Source organism: Bubalus kerabau, chromosome 6, assembly GCF_029407905.1.
Source record: "Bubalus kerabau isolate K-KA32 ecotype Philippines breed swamp buffalo chromosome 6, PCC_UOA_SB_1v2, whole genome shotgun sequence".
NCBI classification, from domain to species: Eukaryota; Metazoa; Chordata; class Mammalia; order Artiodactyla; family Bovidae; genus Bubalus; species Bubalus kerabau.
In genome coordinates this window covers 98,386,160-98,406,893 of record NC_073629.1, presented here as the reverse complement: position 1 = coordinate 98,406,893, position 20,734 = coordinate 98,386,160, and the positions used below count along the sequence as shown (strand labels likewise).

The following is a 20,734-nucleotide window of genomic DNA, read 5'->3' as shown; positions in this document are numbered from 1 at the left end:
CCTTTAGGATTGACTGGTTTGATCCCCTTGCAGTCCAAGGGATTCTCAAGAGTCTTCTTCAGCACCACAGTTTGAAAGCATTAATTCTTTGACACTCAACCTTCCTTATGGTCCAACTCTCATATCCATACATGACTACTGGAAAAACCATACCTTTGACTATTCAGACCTATAGGCAAAGTAATGTCTCTGCTTTTTAATATGCTGTCTAGGTTTTTCATAGCTTTCTTTCCAAGGAGCAAGTGTTTTTTAATCCCATGGATACAGTTACCAACCCAGTGATTTTGGAGCCCAAGAAAAGAAAATCTGTTACTGTTTCCACTTCTCCCCCTTGAATTTGCCATGAAGTGACTGGTCCAGATGCCATGATCTTTGTTTTTTAAATGCTGAATTTCAAGGCAGCTTTTTCACTCTCCTCTTTCACCCTCATCAAGTGGTTCTTTAATTCCTCCTCACTTTCTGCCATTTGAGTGGTATCATCTGCGTATCTGAAACTGCTGATGTTTCTCCTGACAATCTTGATTCCAGTTTGCGAATCATCCAGACTGGCATTTCACATGATGTACTCTATATATAAGTTAAATAAGGAGGGTGACAATACACTGCCTTATCATACTCCTTTCCCAATTTTGAACCAGTCCGTTGTTCCATGTCTGATTCTAACTGTTGCTTCTTGACTCACATACAGGTTTCACAGGAGATAGGTAAGGTAGTCTGGTACTCACATCTCTTGAAGAATTTTCCAGTTTGTTATGATCCACACAGGCAAAGGCTTTAGTGTAGTCAAGGAAGCAGAAGTAGTTGTTTTTATGGAACTCCCTTGCTTTCTCCATGATCCAACAAATGTTGTCAATTTGATCTCTGGTTCCTCTGCCTCTTCCAGAACCAACTTGTACATCTGGAAGTTCTCAGTTAATGTACTACTGAAGCCTAGCTTGAAGGATTTTGAGCATAACCTTGTTAGCAAGTAAAGTGAGCCCAACTGTATAGTAGTTTGAACATTCTTTGGCATTTCCCTTCTTTGGGATTGAAATGAAAACTGACCTTTTCTAGTCCTGTGGCCACTGCTGAGGTGGCCATATTGAGTGTAGCTGACATATTGAACGCTGACATATTGTATGTAGCACTTTAACAGCATCACATTATCTTTTAGGATTTGAGATAGCTCAGCTGGAATTCCATCACCTCTACTAGCTTTGTTTATAGTAATTCTTCCTAAGGCCCACTTGACCTCGCACTCCATGATGTCTGGGTCTAGGTGAGTGACCAAAACATCTCATTAAGATTTTTTTGTATAGTTCTTCTACGTATTCTTGCCACTTCTTTTAATCTCTTCTGCTTCTAATAGATTGTTATCGTTTCTGTCCTTTATCATGCCCATCCTTGCATGGAATTTTCCCTTGGTATCTCCAGTTTTCTTGAAGAGATCTTTAATCTTTCCCATTCTATCATTTCCCTCTATTTCTTTGCTTTGTTCGTTTAGAAGGCCTTCTTATCTCTTCCTGCTAGTCTCTGGGACTTTGTATTCAGTTGAGAATACCTTTCCCTTTGTTCCTGGCCTTTTGCTTCTCTTCTTTCCTCAGTTATTTATAAAGCCTCCTCAGACAACCACTTTGCCTTCTTGCATTCCTTTTTCTTTGGGATGGTTTTGGTTATTGCCTCCTGTACAATGTTACAAACCTCCACCCATAGTTCTTCAGACACTCTGTCTATCAGATCTAGTTCCTTGAATCTATTCATCATCTTCACTGTATAATCATAAGCGATTTGATTTAGGTCATACCCTAATGGCCTAGTGGTTTCCCCTACTTTCTTCACATTACCAGTAGGGAGAAGGAAGGGGGGATATAGAGTGAGGGGACAGAGAAGTACAAACTACTAGGTGTAAGCCAGCTTCAAGTATGTATTGCACAACACAGGAAATACCCAATATTTTATAATAACTGTAAGTGGAAAGTTACCTTTAAAAATGTGATAAAATTTAACATCCTTTTATAATATATATGCTCTAGAAAGTGGGCGCAGAGGAAATATACTTCAACATAATAAAGGCCATATGTGAGAAAGCCACAGCTAACACCATTTTCAATGGTGAAAAGCTGAAAGGCAACAAGGACACCCACTCTCACCACTTTTCTTCAATGTAGTTTTGGAAGTTCTAGCCACAGCAATCAGAGAAGAAAAACAAATAAAATGAATCCACGTTGGAAGGAAGAAATAAAACTATTTGCATATAACATGATACTACACAGAAAATCCTAAAGACACCACCAGAAAACTACTAGTGCTCATCAATGAATTCAGTACAGCTGCAAGATACTAAATTAACATATAAAAATCAGTTGCATTTCTATACACTAACAATGAGCTATTAGAAAGAGAAATTAAGGGACCAATCTCATTTATCATGACATCAAAAGGAATAAAACACTTAGGAATAAAACCTACCTAAGGTGGCAAAAGATCTGTACTCCAAAAATTACAAGACACAAATTGGAGACAACACAAACAAATGGAAATGCATGCCATGTTCTTGGATTGGAAGAATCAATATTGTTAAAATGACCATACTATCAAGGCAATCTACAGATTCAATGCAATCCCTATCAAATCACCAACAGCATTTTTCACAGAACTAGAATGAATAATTTTAAAATTTGTATTGAAACACAAAAGACCCCAAATAGCAAAAACAATATTGATAAAGAAGAATGAAGTTGGAGGAATCATGCTAACTTGAGACTATACTACAAAGCTACAGTCATCAATGTAGTATGAAACTGGCATAAAAACAGACACACAGATCAATGGAACAGGTTGGAAAGCCCAGAAATAAACCCAGACACTCATGGGGAAAAGATAGTCTCTTTAATAAGTGGTGCTGGGAAAACTGGAAAACTGGATGGCTACATGTAAAGGAATGTAATTAGAACACTCTAACACCATATACAAAAATAAACTCGAAATGTATTAAAAACCTAAATATAAGACCAGATACTATAAAACTCCTAGAAGAAAACATAGGCAGAACACTCTGACATAAATTGCAGCAATACTTTTTTTTGAATCAATCTTCTCTAATAATGGAAATTGCCGGGAGCCGGCGAGAGACATTCCACTCGTGACAAAGGTCATTAGGAAGGAGGCTCGGCATACGCAAAGGCGGGATCGAGCCTCGGGAGTGCCCCCGGATATTCTCGAGCATCTACCCCCAAAAAACCAGAGTCTGCCTACTTTATTGCCTTGTGCTCTCACCTCTGACTTTACTGGGGGCTGTCCCCCACCACCATCTCACTCTCTCTGTCAAAGAGTTAACTTACAGCTTCAATTAATAAAGTTCCTGGGCAATTAGGAGTGTTTAAATCCAAACCCCTCAGATGGCTCTCTAACTTGCCTGACAAGTTTACCCGGACACCTACAGCTATGCATACGATTGTTTACAGTCTCCCAGCCTCAAGAGGCACAGGAAGCTTAAGATATTCAAATAGCTTAGAGCCTCTCAGAGAGTTAGAAACTGTCAGAATAAAACTAGTAAAAGATTTCATTGATGAGCCAATGTTTGTTGCCAAGTTTCCACATCCCCTGAATTGTGTCCTTGAATATGTATTAATTAATAGTTGGTATGTAGAAAAAATAAGTAGTGGCCTTGGTGTTAGTAACTTTAGACCCTTAAGGTAATAAATTCTTTCCTTTGTAAACCCATTACACATCCGCCCTATAGGAATGTAATCTTATCTTTGGAAGATGGCGCCAAACCTTAAAATAATTACTCTTAGAGAAAATAAGTCTTTGTTGATAAGTCCTTGTCAAGAAATGTTAATAGGCCTTCTGGCCAGAAGATGATGTAAATCACCTAAACCATTTGTATACGATAAATTTGCAGGAAAGAAACCCTGGTTTTTGACAAGCATCAAAGACTGCTGACTTTGCATCCCCTATTATCCTCTATGTGTAACTTAGGGTATATAAGCCCCTGTTGAAAATAAAGCTATGGGCCTTGCTCACCAACGCTTGGTCTCCCCATGTCATTCTTCCCTTTAACTTCCAGCTGAGTCTCCATCTGGAGCGCGGAACCCACCATGCTTACTAATTATGCCTGGGCTTCTAAGATCCGACCGGGGAGGCCTCAGTGTCTCCTCTCCTTCGGGAGAACGGAAGGACGCCTGCGGCCTACGTAAGTGGTGCAAACTTCTTGTCTTGAAGTTTTATTGGTCTCCCGCGTAAACCAAGCTACTCAGCTTCTTTTCTCCACTGAATTTTCCCACTGAGCTATCCTCATTCTATTATTCTTTATATCTCTGAATAAATAAATAAATAAATAGGTCGCCTACTCCGTCTCCCCTTCGAATACCCTGGATCAGCTGGGGCTGGACCTCGGCAGGAAATAAAGGCAAAAATAAACAAATGGGACCCAATTAAACTCAAAAGCTTTTGCACAGCAACAGAAATCATAAACAAAATGAAAAGACAATGTACAAATGGGACAAAGTATCTGTAATGGGATCAACAAGGGCTCATACAGTTCAATACAAAAAAAAAAAAAAAAGCAGAAGACCTAAAAAGACCTTAATGGCCATCTATATGTTCATTTTTAGATTTATTTACAACAAGCACATGAAAAGATGCTCAACATCACTAATTATTAGAGAAACACAAATCAAAAATACAGTGAGGCAATACTTCACACCAGTCAGAATGGCCATTATCAAAATTTCCACAAATAATAAATGCTGGAGAGGGTGTGGAGAAAAAATAATCCTCCTACACTGTTGGTAGCAATATAAATTGCAACCATTCTGGAGGATAGTATAGAGGTTCCTTAAAAATCAAAATTGAAGGTACCATATGATCCAGCATTCCTACTCCTGGGTACGTATCTGGAAAAGACGAAAAATTCTAATTCAAAAACATACATGCACACCAATGTTCACGGCAGCATAAGTATTTACAACAGAAAAAACATGGAAGCAACCTAAATGTCCATCGACAGATTAATCAATAAAGAAGATGCGGCATATATACAATGGGATACTACTCAGCCACTAAAAAGAATGAAATAATAGCATTTGCAGCAAAATGGATGCACCTAGCGATTTTCATACTAAGTGACATAAGTCAGAGAAAGAAAAGCATTACAGATTACTTATATGTAGAATCTAACAAATGATGCAAGTGAACTTGTTTAAAAAACAGAAATAGACTCAGAGATACAGAGAACAAACTTGGTCACCAAAGTGGAAATGGGAAGACTAAAAAATTACGAGTATGGGATTAATTAGATACTACTTAGATACAATTAGATATTACTATGTATATAATTTAACAACAAGGGAACTATATTCAATATCTAGTAATAACCTATAATGGCAAAGAATTTGAAACAGATGTGTATATATACATATATATACACACATACATATACATGGGTGGTTCAGTGGTACAGAATCTGCCTGTAATCCAAAAGACCTGAGTTCCATCCTTAGGTTGGGAAGATCCCCTGGAGGAGGGCATAGCAACGCACTCCAGTATTTTTGGCTGGAAAATCCCACGGATGGAGGAGCCTGGCAGGCTATAGTTCATAGGTTTGCAAAGAGTCAGACACTACTGAAGCAACTTAGCATGCATGGATGCACATAGACACATATATACATATACAGAGAAATGGATAACTAAATCACTTTGCTGTATACCTGAAACTAATAGAACACTGTAAATCATCTTTACTTCAATTTTTTAATTATATAAAAATTTTAATTAAAAAATTTAAAAATAAAATACAAAAAATAAAGTAGAATAAAACCTGCTTCATTAAATTATTTTCTGAGGCAACAGCTTAGATATGTGTAGATTTTAATAAAGGATTTTATAGTTATAACCTTGGTTTTACCATCAGACCATAATTTCCTGAAAGTGCCCTAGAATAATTTTTGCTCATAAGTCATTCCTTAATTTCAGCATTACTTGCCATGGGGGAAGGCTGAGAATCCTTAAAAACAGTAAGTTCTACCTCCTTTTTGTATTATTAACAGCATTTCCTTTTGCATTTCTCTCTCCTCTCACATTTTTCTATAAGCAGCAGTAAGAAACCAGAGAATCCCTCTAACACTCTGTCAGAAAGCCTCCTTAAAAAGACCACCCATTTCATAAGTTATTTTTAATATCCTACATGGCTGCTAAACTTTACACCATTACACAAGGGTTCCTTCTTTCACTAATTTCCAATAACATTTACCTCATTTTCCTTCAAACATTCATTTGATAGTTTCTTCAAGGCTCTTCAAGCTCTTATCTACACTCCAAGAAAGCTGTTCCAGCTTCTGCCCTCTTCAGAGAGGTGCCTGAATGTCCTCCAATATGGCAATTGGCTTCCCCGGGAGTGAGTGATGTAAGAGTGAGAGCAAAGAGGAAGCCACAGTGCATTTAATGACCTGGTCTCAAAAGTCTAACACTGTCACTTCACCACATTGTATCTGTGAGAATCACTAAGTAGAGTCCATACTTAAGAGCAGCAGAGTTGGCTCTGCATTTGGAAGACAGGAGTGTCAAACCGTTTGAGCACATATTTTATAACTACCACAGCCTGGACTGCAACTTATCACTTTACCTCTCCCCATATATTGCTGGTCATACAGTAAATATTTGGTGTTTTAGCCATTAATTAGATCTTTCAAGAACCATATGTATCAGTTGAGATTTCAGGGAAACAAAATTACTAGCATATACACAGAGATGGATATTTATTTTAAGGAATTGGTACATGCAATTGTGAGAATGACAAGTCCAAAATCCATAGGGAAAGCTAGCAGACTGGAAACTCAGGCAAAGTTGATACTGTAGTTTTGAGTGTGAAATCTCTAAGCAAACCAGAAGGCTGGAAACTCGGGATTTCTATATTACAGTCTTGAGGCAGAATTTCTTACTCTTTGGGAAACTTCAGTCTTTGCTCTTCATGTCTTCAGTTAATTGGATGAGGTCTACCTACATTATCAAGGGTAATCTCCTATACTTAAAAGTCAAGTGACTATAAATATTAGTCACATCTACAAAATACCTTTACAGTAACATCGAGACTAATGTTTGACTAAACAATTGGGCACTACAACCTAACCAAAATAAATATAATCATTACACATCTGAAATGTCAGTTTCCTCTATGAAGTCTACAGTAAGATGTGATTCATTATTCAATTCAATCAAGGGGCATATAAGTACTTTATGCAAAGAATAGTGCTAAGAATTAAGATCAAAGACAAAGTCACAGATTTTGTTTTTATGGGGTTCACAGTGTAGAGACGATATTAACATCACCACTACCATCCATAACAAACAGCACCTTGCTATGATCTCCCTGGCCATTACCATATCACTAATATTTATTGATCATTCTCTATGTGCCATGTTACTATAGTAACCATTTACAAGCATTCATTAATCCACCAAAAAACATGCTATCTCCGAGGTATAGCAGTCTCGTTTACTCGGGCAGTCTGTGACAGTGCCAAGATTTAAGCCCAAATGTGACTTGGATTCTTGCTATAGTGATAGGTTCAGAAAGATGCCCTAAAACCTAGATAGATGTCTATGCTAAGAACTCTGAGGAGGAGTGCATTGTGTCCTGCCAGGACAATGAACTACTGATTATAGAGTGTGTTGTTCACTCACATTTAAATACAATAACTGATGTGATTGAATTTACATCTGTTATTCTGCTGTTCAATTTATATATGTGCCATATCTTTTTTTTCTATTCTTTCTAGTGGTCTCATCAGAGTATGCATGACTTAGTGGTCATCCAACAAACCTGTAAGGGTTCTACTCCACTGACTATCTGTGTGTGGGCTGGGGAAAGGCACTCCAAGATACAGCAGGTCTCTAGTTCCCTCAGCTTTCCCTGTTTGTTGGACTCCCACTGTCTCCCCCAAACATGCATAGTTTCAGCCAGCAAGGAATGAGTGGAAAGCTCGCTTCTGCCTTTTGATTGCACCCTCATTTCCAGGGCATCCCAGTCAACTTTCTGGCAGGTGTGCAGCTCGCTAATTGGAACTGCAATCAGCCTAGCAAAGCTGTAGGTTTCCTCATGTGTTTCCAACTGAATAGTCCGCATTAAGCTGGTAAAGCCACGATATGTGCCCCCATGATTGTGACACCAATTCCAATGTGTGGGTTTTCTAGCACCATCAAGATGTTATCATCACAAGTCTCTGTGACACCATTTGGGTGTCCTGCAATTTAACCCAGTTCTGACTATCTGGGGATGGCATCAGATCCCATAGGTTAAGGGCTCAGTTCCACAAGACTGTTCCCATCTGACTTCGGTTGCTAATCACAAGTCTTAGGTTGTCACCCATAAGCTACAAGTAAGAAGCTTTCACAACCCCCTCCGCGGGTTCCATCGATTTGCTACAGCAGCTCATAGAACTCAAGAAATATTTTACTTCCTGTTTCCCAGTTTGTATAAAAGGATATAATGACATGCAGATGGAAGAGATGTACAGAGCAAAATACACAGAAGTCTCTGTGCCCTCACCCTCTGCGCCACTTTCCCAGTACCTCCAAGTGTTCACAATGTGGAAGCTCTCCACACCCCATCATTTTGGATATTATACCATCATTTTGGGTATTATAATCACTTCATTACACAGGCGTGGTTGATAAAATCACTGGCCGTTGGTGATTGAACTCACTCTCTAGCCCCTCTCTTCTTCAGAGATGTGGCTGAAAGTTCCAATGTGGTTGGTTTCCCCGGCATCTAGTTCCCATCCTTAGGTTCCCAACCAGCTCTCCTCATCAACCTCTTAAACACAGGAAATTCCAAGGGCTTTATGAGTTCTGTGCTAGGAATGGGGTAAGAAGACCAAATACATGTTTCTTACTACAAATTACAATATCACTGCCCCAAAATCATTCTGACCTCTCTGCTTGTGAACTGCTGACTTTTGCACCCTGCCACATGCTTGGTGAAGCTACAATTCTCACTGGCCATGCAGGGTATGAGAGCAGCCTATGCTGGATGACCACATACTTCTGCCATTTTTACCAAAAGTCTTAGTAGTTATTCAAGCAAAGATACTTCTTAATTTGTCCTAATTGCTGATGACTTTCCAGTTCCCTGAAACTGTTGTTTGTGACAATTTTGTCCAGTTTTATACTTGGGTGGTGAGAGTAACTGATAAACTCTTTGCACCACCATCACCAGAAGTCTCAGTTTTTATATTGTTAAAAACAAGACAAGAGGCCCAAACTGGAGTTGCTTACACTAAGCTCCATGTCATCAAACAGATTAAAATTAATTACAGTTTCTGTTCTTCCAGAAATAGAATTTTAAAGCAATTCATCTGGAATAGCCTAATTAGCTAAAGGAAGCAAATCTTGTAACAACCAACACACTTTTTAGCCTAGTATGATTTCCTTGTTCCTATGCCCTTCTGAATATAAAAGTATTTCATTTTGTGCAGCTCCTTGGAGCTTCTATCTGCTAGATTAGATGCTGCCTAAATCAAATCAATTTTTGCTCCAATAAACTAAAACTTTTTAATATGCCCCAATTTATCTTTTAATAAAATATATAGATTTTTTTGCCTTAGTAATCCAACCTTTTCTGATATATGAAAAGGTAACTCAAATTCAATAAAGTAAATACCTGTTAATGGTCCATATTATGTTTATATTGTCAAATTTAGTATAAAACAGCATTTTAAATTACTTTAAAAAAAGCTAATTTTAAAATTGGAGTTTTTTCTCCTTGCAAGTTTCTAGAAAGGTCCTGCAACATTCTTTGAAGTCTTTTTTGGCTAAAGGACACTGAAAATATCTCAAAGGAAGTATATTTTAATAAATTTGCTAGTGAACTGTTAAAATTTCAACAAGCTGAAATTTGCTATTTCTTATAGAGTGCCAAAGAATTGATGCTTTTGAACTATGGTTTTGGAGAACACTCTTGAGAGTCCCTTGGACTGCAAGGAGATCCAACCAGTCCATTCTAGAGGAGATCAGTCCTGGGTGTTCATTGGAAGGACTGATGCTAAATCTGAAACTCCAATACTTTGGCCACCTCATGCGAAGAGTTGACTCATGGAAAAAGATCTTGATGCTGGGAGGGATTGAGGGCAGGAGGAGAAGGGGATGACAAAGGATGAGATGGCTGGATGGCATCACCGACTTCATGGACATGAGTTTGAGTGAACTCCAGGAGTTGGTGATGGACAGGGAGGCCTGGCGTGCTGCGATTCATGGGGTCGCAAAGAGTCAGACACAACTGAGCAACTAACTGAACTGAACTGAGGATAGAATATATCAAAACCTAGACCTACAGGAAATATTACTTAATTTACCATATTGACTCATATATCATGCTAATTTCCTTACTTTTATAAAGTTAGCAAAAAAAAATTATCCCCAAAACTTCACGTAGACAACTTTTACTTTTTTTTTCTTTGAAACAGCAGGGGCTTCACTCAGTCTTTCTTAACAGAAAGTATTTTCAGGAATAATAATATGATTAAATCATCCCGTGAATATTGAAAAGGTTGTTAGGAAAAGATGAGAGTTGGCTATCACCTAATGCAGTTTTCACTTTTAGGTGTATGAATACCTATTTCCATTACATGAACATATAATAATTATTCTATCTAAACTCCTGCAACTCAACAGACATGAATTTGAACAAACTCTGGGAGTTGGTGAAAGACAGGGAAGCCTGGTCCATGGGGTTGCAAACAGTTGGACACAGCTGAGCGAATTAACAACAAAAAACTCCTACTAATGGACATTTAAATTACTTCCATTTTTCATTATCATGAATAATGCTACAAATGAACATTCCTAAGAAGGTTCTTAGTATGTCAGACAGAATATATCTCAAAGACATATACCTAGACCAGTGCTATGAGAATCTTTGCCTTTACTAGATAATTCTGAATTATGGTTGTTCCACTTCACACAGCATACAAACATACACATTTCCACTTTTCCACACTTTTGGTATTTGTCAGATTTGTTAAATTTTACCAATCTTATAGCTATAAAAATGAAATCGTCTGTTTAAATTTGAACTTTCCTAAATGCTAATGGGATTATGTACATTTTCAAATGTTTATTGGTCATTTTTTTTGAGAGAAAAATAAAGAGAGAGAATAAAAATAGAGACAAGGAGACAGATAGGGCCAGTGGGGAGGGGAGATAAGGAGGAGAGGAGAGAAATCTGAAGAATATAAGGTAAAATAATACTTGTTAATTTTGAAAAGTAGATGCATGCATTCTGGTAAATTATTTTCATTTAGGTTTCAATGTGTTTACAATAACATCATAAATTCATAGGGCTCCCCCAGTGGCTCAGAGGTAAAGAATCCGTCTACAATGCAGGAGTCTCAGGAGAAGCAGGTTCAATCCCTGGGACGGGAAGATCCCCTGGAGGAGCGCATGGCAGCCAACTCTGGTGGTCTTGTCTGGAGAATCCCTTGGACAGAGGAGCCTGGTAGGCTATAGTTCATAGCATCGCAAAGAGTAGGACATGACTGAAGTGACTTAGCATAATTTCATAACACAATTGTTTTAAACAGAATTAAACTTTAAATTAGTTCTTCACATTTCAGGTACTAAGGGCTATGTGGTAGTTTTGGCAATGATCCTGCATCACAATTTGATTCAGAAAATAGTAAGCACTTACTCGAAGGCCAGAAATCCTCCTCATGGTAACCTGGCGGTTTGAATCATGGTGTCCAGAAATTTGATTTGGACCCGGGAACATGAAATCTCGTGTATTCTCATCATATGTAGACAATGTTTCACCCACTACAAGAAAGATATCCTATGATTCAAATTATAACAAAATATGCTATTTAGAAACAGTATCATCAAGTACAAATATATAATGCCTGATGCCTTAAAGAAATACCTGCTTCAGGGTCATGCTTTTAATTTTTTTCTATAAAAGGAAAAAAATTAAAATAAAGTTATGTTAAATGAATTAACACATTTCCTTATAAGAGATGTCATACATACTACTGATTCTCTCTTCCCTTTTGTAGAAAGGGGATATTCATGTAAATTTTTTATGTACCTATGAATTCCTAGGGGAAAAAAAAATTTTAAACATATAAAACTGACATAATATTTACACATTAAAAACTTAATTACCATCTCCACAATTTATTTTTCTATCTTCCATTCCTTTCTACCTGCCATTGTAAGACATTAGACTACATGTTGAAAAATATATATACATTTTTTAGAATTTGTGGTTACCAGAATTAGGTAATATGTGACACTCAAAAATTTTAGATTACTAGCTTTCAACAAAATATAGCCTCCTGTGACTCACATAAAATAAGGACTTAAGATAGATTCTTCTATAATCATAGAAATCAATAATATAAATATAACTATCCTTCAGGTTTTAACTGTACCTACCACAGGGATCTATACTGCTTAGGTACAGTTTTAATTCCCCAACATTTCTAATAACATCCAATACCCAAAAACAAAGATAATGAACTACTTTATCAGTAAAAGCATACTGTTTTAGAAAAATCACAAGAACTTTTAAGATGTTAATTTTTATGAATGTCACAAAATATGCTAGGATGATATCAGGTTTTTTTCACTTTCAATTATGATTATTTATTCAATTTTAGAACAACGTGTTCACATATAATTTATGTCAATCTTTCTGTATATATTATTTTGGCCTACTGACATTTCACACATAGTGGACCAATGCTAGAAACTCAACATTGCTCTTAAGGTGGCAAGAAGTGGAAAAGATGACATTTTTTTAAAAAGCATTTCATTAAAATGGGTTCACATGTCAATTACCTTATCAAAATACAATACAGTACCTGGTGGAACTAGCTGAATCAACTCAAACAATGCTGTATCATCTGAAAGTTTAAAGAAAAATTTCCTTAAATAAACAAATTTATAATAAACAATAACTACTTTACCACAGAAATACATAAAAGACAAAGTAATTTTCAGTAGACTACACATATGTTTATATCTTAGTATGAAAGTGAAAGTGAAGTCGCTCAGTCGTGTCCGACTCTTTGTGACCCCTTGGACTGTAGCCCACCAGGCTCCTCCGTTCACGGGATTCTCCAGGCAAGAATACTGGAGTGGGTTGCCATTTCCTTCTCTAATATCTTAGTATACTGTGTGTATTTTTGGTTGCTCTTTATCATATAGATTTATTAATCTGTAGTAGAAATTGATCTTTTCTAGGTTTTTTCCTGATTTTAAGGCCTTAATTTTTTAGAGTACTTTTATTTAGGTTTACAACAAAATTGAGACAGAGGCACACAGATTGCCTCTATATATCCTCTGCCCCTAAACATGCATAGCCTCCCCCACTATCATTCACATGAATGGCACATTTTTTAAACAAGCATGAACCTACACTGATACATCATAATCACCCAAAGGCTGTAGTGAACCTTAGGGTTCACTCTTAGTGATGTACACTGTGTGGGTTTCAGTTCAGTTCAGTTCAGTCGCTCAGTCATGTTTGACTCTTTGCAACCCCATGAATCGCAGCACGCCAGGCCTCCCTGTCCATCACCATCTCCCAGAGTTCACTCAGACTCACGTCCATCGAGTTGGTGATGCCATCCAGCCATCTCATCCTCTGTCGTCCCCTTCTCCTCCTGCCCCCAATCCCTCCCAGCATCAGAGTCTTTTCCAATGAGTCAACTCTTCGCATGAGGTGGCCAAAGTACTGGAGTTTCAACTTCAGCATCATTCCTTCCAAAGAACACCCAGGACTGATCTCCTCTAGAATGGACTGGTTGGATCTCCTTGCAGTCAAAGGGACTCTCAAGAGTCTTCTCCAACACTACAGTTCAAAAACATCAATTCTTCAGCGCTCAGCCTTCTTCACAGTCCAACTCTTACATCCAGACATGACTACTGGAAAAACCATAGCCTTGACTAGATGGACCTTTGTTGGCAAAGTAATGTCTCTGCTTTTGAATATGCTGTCTAGGTTGGTCATAACTTTCCTTCCAAGGAGTAAGCATCTTTTCATTTCATGGCTGCAGTCACCATCTGCAGTGATTTTGGAGCCCAGAAAAATAAAGTCTGACACTGTTTCCCCATCTATTTCCCATGAAGTGATGGGACCAGATGCCATGATCTTCGTTTTCTGAATGTTGAGCTTTAAGCCAACTTTTTCACTCTCCTCTTTCACTTTCATCAAGAGGCTTTTTAGTTCCTCTTCACTTTCTGCCGTAAGGGTGGTGTTATCTGCATATGACAAATGTAATAATGACATTGTGTGTTAGTTGTTCAGTCACGTCCGACTCTTTGCGACCCCACGGACTGTAGCCTATGAGGCTTCTTTGTCCACGGAATTCTCTAGGCAAGAGTATTGGAGTGGAATGCCATTCCCTTCTCCAGAGGAACTTCCCAACCCAGTGATCAAACCCTGGTCTCCTGCATTGCAGGCAGATTCTTTACCGTTTGAGCTACAGGGAAGTCCTAATAATGACATTATCCACCATTATAATACCATACAGAGTATTTTTCACTGCCCTGTTCCTCTGTTCTCTGGTTATTTACCTCTCTCCTCCCCGCAATCCACCACCACCACAAACACTGATCTTTTTGTTGTCTCTACAAAGTTTTGCCTTTTCCAGAATGACATGTACTTGAAAACACACAGTATGTAGCCTTTCAGATTGGCTTCTTTCACTTAGGAATACGCATTTAAGATTCCCTATGTGTTGTCAGAAGGAAATGACAATCGACTTCAGAACTATTGCCTGGAAAATCCCATGGACAGAGGAGCCTGGTAGGCTACAGTCCATGGGGTCACAAAGAGTCGGACACGACTGAGCGACTTCACAACACTTTATGTGTTGTTAAGAATTGATGCTTTTGACCTGTGGTGTTGGAGAAGACTCTTGAGAGTCCCTTGGACTGCAAGGAGATCCAACCAGTCCATTCTGAAGGAGATCAGCCCTGGGATTTCTTTGGAAGGAATGATGCTAAAGCTGAAACTCCAGTACTTTGGCCACCTCATGCAAAGAGTTGACTCATTGGAAAAGACTGTGATGCTGGGAGGGATTGGGGGTAGGAGGAGAAGGGGATGACAAAGGATGAGATGGCTGGATGGCATCACCGACTTCATGGACATGAGTTTGAGTGAACTCCAGGAGTTGGTGATGGACAGGGAGGCCTGGCGTGCTGTGATTCATGGGGTCGCAAAGAGTCGGACACGACTGAGCGACTGATCTGATCTGACCTGATGGCTTGATAGCTCATTTCTTTTTATTGCTGAACCATTGTCTGGATATTCCACAGTTTACTCCTTCACCTATTGAAAGACATCAACTGCTTTCAAGTTTTGGCAATAATGAATAAAGCTGTATAAATATCCATGTGCAGACTTTTGTGTAGACATAAATTTTCATTTTTTTGCATAAAAACCAAGGAGCAGTATTGCCCGATCATATGGAAAGGATGCGCTAGCTTTTGGAAAAAATCCACCAAACTGTCTTCCGAAGTGTCTGCACCATTCTGCATTCTCACCAGCAATAAGTGAGAGTTCTTGTTGCTCCGTATCCTCACTAGCATTTCATGTTGTCACTGTTCCAGATTTTGGCAATTCTAAGGAATGTACAGCAATTTCATTGTTTTAATTTGCATTTCTCTAGTGATATACAATGTGAAGTATCTTTTCACGTGCTTGTTTGCCACCTGTATATCTTTGGTGAGGTATCAATTAAGGCTTTTGACCCATTTTTTAATTAGGTTGTTTTCTTATCATTGATTTTAAGCATTATTGGCATATTTTAGGTAATAGTCCTTTATCAGGTGTGTCTTTTGCAAATATCTTCATCCAGTCTGTGGCTGGTCTTCTAATTCTCTTGATTTTTCCTTTCACAGAGCAGAAGTTTTTAATGTATCAGTTTCAGCTTATCAATTATTTCTTCCATAGTTTCATTCAAAAACAACTATGGTGTCTTTCGTGTTGTCTCTAAAAACATATCACCATGCCCAAGATCATCTAGATTTTTCTCCTGTGCTAACATCTAGGAGTTTTATAGTTTTGCATTTTCCAGTTAGGTCTATGATCCATTGGTGGTGGTGGTTTAGTTGCTAAATTGTGTCAGACTCTTGTGACCCCATGGACTGTACCCCACCAGGTTCCTCTATCCATGGAATTTTCCAGGCAAGAATATTGGAGTGGGTTCCCATTTCATCCTCCAGGGGATCTTCCCAACTCAAGGATCAAACCTGTACTATATTGCAGGCAGTCTCCTGCACTGCAAATGGATTCTTAACCAATTGATTCATGAGGGAAGCTGATAGAATATACATTTAAGAGTATATATTTCCCTCTAAGTACTACTACAGCTGCATCCCACAACTTTTGTTCTATAATATTTTTATAATTCAATACAAAACATTTTCTAGTTTCTTATATGCTTTTCTCTTTACCTAGGTGTTCCTGAGAAATAAATTTAATTTCCAAACACAAGGCAATATTCTAGTTGTCTGTTACTGCTTTCTAGCTAAAATTTAACTGTACAGTGTGATCAGAAAACATAATGATTATGGTTTCAATGCTTTGAAATTTGAGACTGAATTTGTGGCTTAAAATATGATCAAATGAAATAATTTTGTAGTTGGAAGGTGTTGATTAAGCATTTTATATATGTCCATGTAAAAATATGGTAATCCTTTTGTCCTAATCTTCTATATCCTTATTGATTTTATGGTTGTTCTATAACTACTGAGAAAGGGGTGTTAAATCTCCCATTGCAGTTGGTTACAGTTGGTCTTTATATCTCATTTACTTTGAGGCTATACTATTAGACCTGTTCAAACTGGAAACTATTGTCTTCCTAGTTAAGTTTTATCAATATGACATGAGCCTCTTGAACATTTTTTTCTCAAGGATTATATCTAAGTCTTAAAAACTACTTGATTAGGTTTTTTAAATCCAGTCTGACAATGTTTATCTTTTAATTGGAAGTTAATCCACTTACATTTAATGAGAATTACTTCTGAATCTACATCTACCTCTATCTACTTTGTCCTGCTTTGAATTTATTAAAAAGAATTATTCTAAATGTTTGGAATAATTCCAAAGAATTATTCCAAAACTCCAAATGTTTGGAGTTTTTATGCTCAAACTGTGTTTTTTAAGCAGTTACCCTTGAAAATATTACATGTATCCTTTTAATTTATCAAAGTTTAATGTTAACACCTTATAAAAATACCTTTTTCATTACGCCTGATAGGTTGCTGTTAGTTTAACTCTGTGTATTTTTTAACTTTCATAATTACCTTTTTAAGCAGTCAATGCTCATTTATATTTATTCATACAAAATGACTTTCATTTTTCTACTATCATTTTTGCATCTATGATCTTCATTTTCCTTCTGCCTGAAATATATTCTTTAGAATTTCCTTTGGTAAGCTGACTGGTGGCACACACTTTCAACTGTGTGTCTAAAGGTCTACTGTACAATCACTCTTACAAAATATTTTTTGCTTAGTGTAGAATTTGTGGTCAGTTGTTTTCTTTCAGGCCATTACAGATATCCCACTCTCGTATAGCTTCCACTATTGCTGCTGAAAAGTCATCTATCAAACTAACTAACGTGACTTTGAGGGACTTCTGAGATGTTTCATATTTGGTTTTCTGTAGTCACCATAACTTTCTACATGTGTATTTCTTTTAATATAGACATCAAATCAGAGGATAAGTAAGTCTAAAAAATTCCAAAAAAAAATATGATCCATTAGGAGTTTTAATTTTTGTGAAAGGTATATGGTCTGTATCTAGATTCGTTCTTTTTTGAATGTGTATGTCCAGTTGCTCTAGCACCATTTACTGAAGAATCTATAAATATGTTTGTTCTACAGTATTGTCTTTGCTCCTTTGTTAAAGATCAGTTGACTATATTTACAGAGGCATATTTCTGTTCTTCTCATATATTTTTATAAATATAAATTAAGTTTACTTCTTAAACAGAGTGATGGGCACAGCTGGGTATATTATACAACTCCTTAGACTTTTAATATGTCTGAAATACTTTATAATAAATTTATAAAAATAAGAACAAAATATAAATTACATCCTTTCTCCCTTCTAAGAACCCATGAATGAGACAAATCTTTTTCTTCCTTTAAATTCTGTTACTTTCAACCAAGGGAAATCTCAGTCATTTAACTCAATAACTATATGCCCAATTTATGAAGAAATAGTAACTATTCCTTGTAACTCATAAATTGGGGCTGTAATAAGGAAAAAAATAACTGATACAGCGCTTTCCCTCAATGATCTGACATTGTGTTGAAAAGCCAAACATTAAATAAAATAAAGAAACAAACATTTATAAACTACAACAGAGGCATTCAGGTAGGGCTGTAAGAGTATTATAACAAGATAATCCAGTCAGGGAGTCAGCAAAGTCTGAAGAAGAGAAGATCTCTTTAGGACTTAACCCATAGCATGAATAACTGTAAACCAGGAGTTAGGAAAGTGAAAGAAAAGAGAGAAGTCACTCAGTCGTGTCTGACTCTGTGACCCCATGGACTGCAGCCTACCAGGCTCCTCCGTCCATGGAATTTTCCAGGCAAGAGTACTGGAGTGGGTTACCATTTCCTTCTCCAGGGGATCTTCCCAACCCAGGGATCAAACCTGGATCTCCCACACTGCACGCAGATGCTTTACTGTCTGAGCCACTAGGGAAGCCCATGAGACTCAGGGGGAGTGGGAAACTAGAGATTGAAGCAGGACAAACAGGAGGTACAAAGGCTCTTAACAGAACATAGCAGGGTAATATGAGAGATTAGTGGTTCAAAAACAAACTTATTCAAATCAACTTGAAAAGGTAGACACCTAAAAAATCTGCTTGAGGCAGAAGAGACCCAAGAAGATAAGTATACAAATTACAAATCTGAAACTCAGTATAAGAAATAAATACAGAGAAGTAAGCCTGGTATTTGAGGCTGCTTCTCTTTTTGGGTATCTGACAGTTCTGACAGAGGTAGCTAACAGGGTAAGAAGCAGAGTATAACTTTTTATAAGATCATGAAGTACAGTTACAAAAACTGGAGTATCATGATCTTGGGAAGAGATGAGAAGGGAGGTCTACAGGTAAGAGACAATGGCCTGTAAAGTAGCTAGGCCTTAGGACTGAATCTTGAAAAGATAAACCATAAGAGTAAACTAAAAATAGATAACCCATGCTATATACTGAATGTCTGCATCCCCTCAAAATGCATATGTTGAAATTCTACCCCCCCCCCACCCCGCCCAAGTGTGATATTTAGAGTTAGGGCCTTAATGAGGTTATTAGGGCTAAGGCTTCATTAATGGGATTAGTGGCCATTAGTGCCACTGGTGACCAAAAGACCCCAGAGAATGTCCTTACCCTTTCTGCCACATGAGGAAACAGAGAGAAGATGGTCATCTATGAACAGAAAGCGGACCCTCACCAAATCTGCTGACTCCTTGATCTGGGATTTTCCAGCTTCCAGAACTATGAAAAATTAACTTCTATTATTTATAAGCCACCCAGTCTATGGTATTTTGCTGTACCAGCCCAAAAGGACTAAGACAGTCAACTAAGAATTTAGGCTTAAATCTGAATCATCCCAAATCTTGTCTGAATTAAGTTGGTCTAGAATTCCAAGTGCACTTTAGAAATCGTCTAAAACAATCATCAACCTTGTCTGAAGGAAAATATCTTCACAAAAAGTTTTTAATAATTTCTAAAATTTTTATATACAAAATCTGACATTTAATGAAAATCAACCAGGGATATAGGGAAAAAATCACTGGGATCAAAACACAAAAGAAATAACAGAAAATAAAAACAAATCAACAGGAAATCCAGAAAAAAATAGTTATCAGACTGCAACTTAAAATATGCTTACTATGCTCAAGAAAATAAAATACAAGATTGAAAATGTCAGCAGACAACTAGAAAGTATTACAAGAAACAAGTGGAAAATTTTTAAATAAAAAATAAAATAACCAAAAATTAACCATAACAAATGTATTTACTAACAGATTATAAATTACTCAAGAGAGAATTATGGAATTGGAAGACAAAAGCATCTTGAGAGAAGCACAGAAAACCAAAAAGATGGAGTAACATAAAAAAGAAAAAAAAAAAACAAAAACAGAGTAAGAAGATATAACAATGTGTAATTGGATTTGTAAAAAAAGATAAAAGGAGAAAAATATTTGAAAAGTTAATGTCTGAGAATTTATCTTAAGAAAGACATCAAGATACAAATCCCAAGAGAACAAATTTTAAAACACACACACACACAGAGTTGGGTACACTGAAGTAAAGCTACAGGAAAGCAGAAAAAGAAAAAAATACCTTCAAAGAAGTAACAATAAAATTAACAGATGATTTCTCATCAGAAAGGAAGGGAGCAAAAAGATAATGGAATAGTGTTAATATTTTCTAAGGGCTGGATGACACTAACACCAACATTCAGCACATGTGTAACTGAATCACTTTGCTGTATACCTGAAACTAATACACAGTGTTAATCAACTATACTCCAATATCAAATTAAAAAAAAATCCTTCAGAAAAGGTGAAATAAAGATATTTTCAGAGAAATAAAAATCAAGATAATGTATCAACAAAAGACTGTAAGAAAGGAATCGTGAAAGGATATTCCTTAGAAAGAAGCACTAAATCTAGAAGATTTTCAAAAAATGAAAGGAAATAAAGAACAACCAAAAAGGCAAAATATAAAGT

General features: G+C 37.1%; 1 protein-coding gene across 4 annotated transcripts in view; it reads right to left on the bottom strand.

The window, feature by feature from the left end:
• SPATA6 (spermatogenesis associated 6) overlaps positions 1-20,734 on the bottom strand; it is a 160,172-nt gene that overhangs the window by 89,185 nt on the left and 50,253 nt on the right. For 2 of the 4 annotated variants that reach the window (XM_055585959.1, XM_055585960.1), the window contains exons 4-6: positions 19,386-19,493; positions 12,837-12,878; positions 11,666-11,790 (exon numbers count right to left, since the gene is read on the bottom strand). In XM_055585959.1, coding sequence (XP_055441934.1) covers positions 11,666-11,790; positions 12,837-12,878; positions 19,386-19,493 — 275 coding nt within the window. The remainder of the gene's footprint in view (positions 1-11,665; positions 11,791-12,836; positions 12,879-19,385; positions 19,494-20,734) is intronic. The other 2 variants (XM_055585961.1, XM_055585962.1) reach the window with 1 other exon arrangement.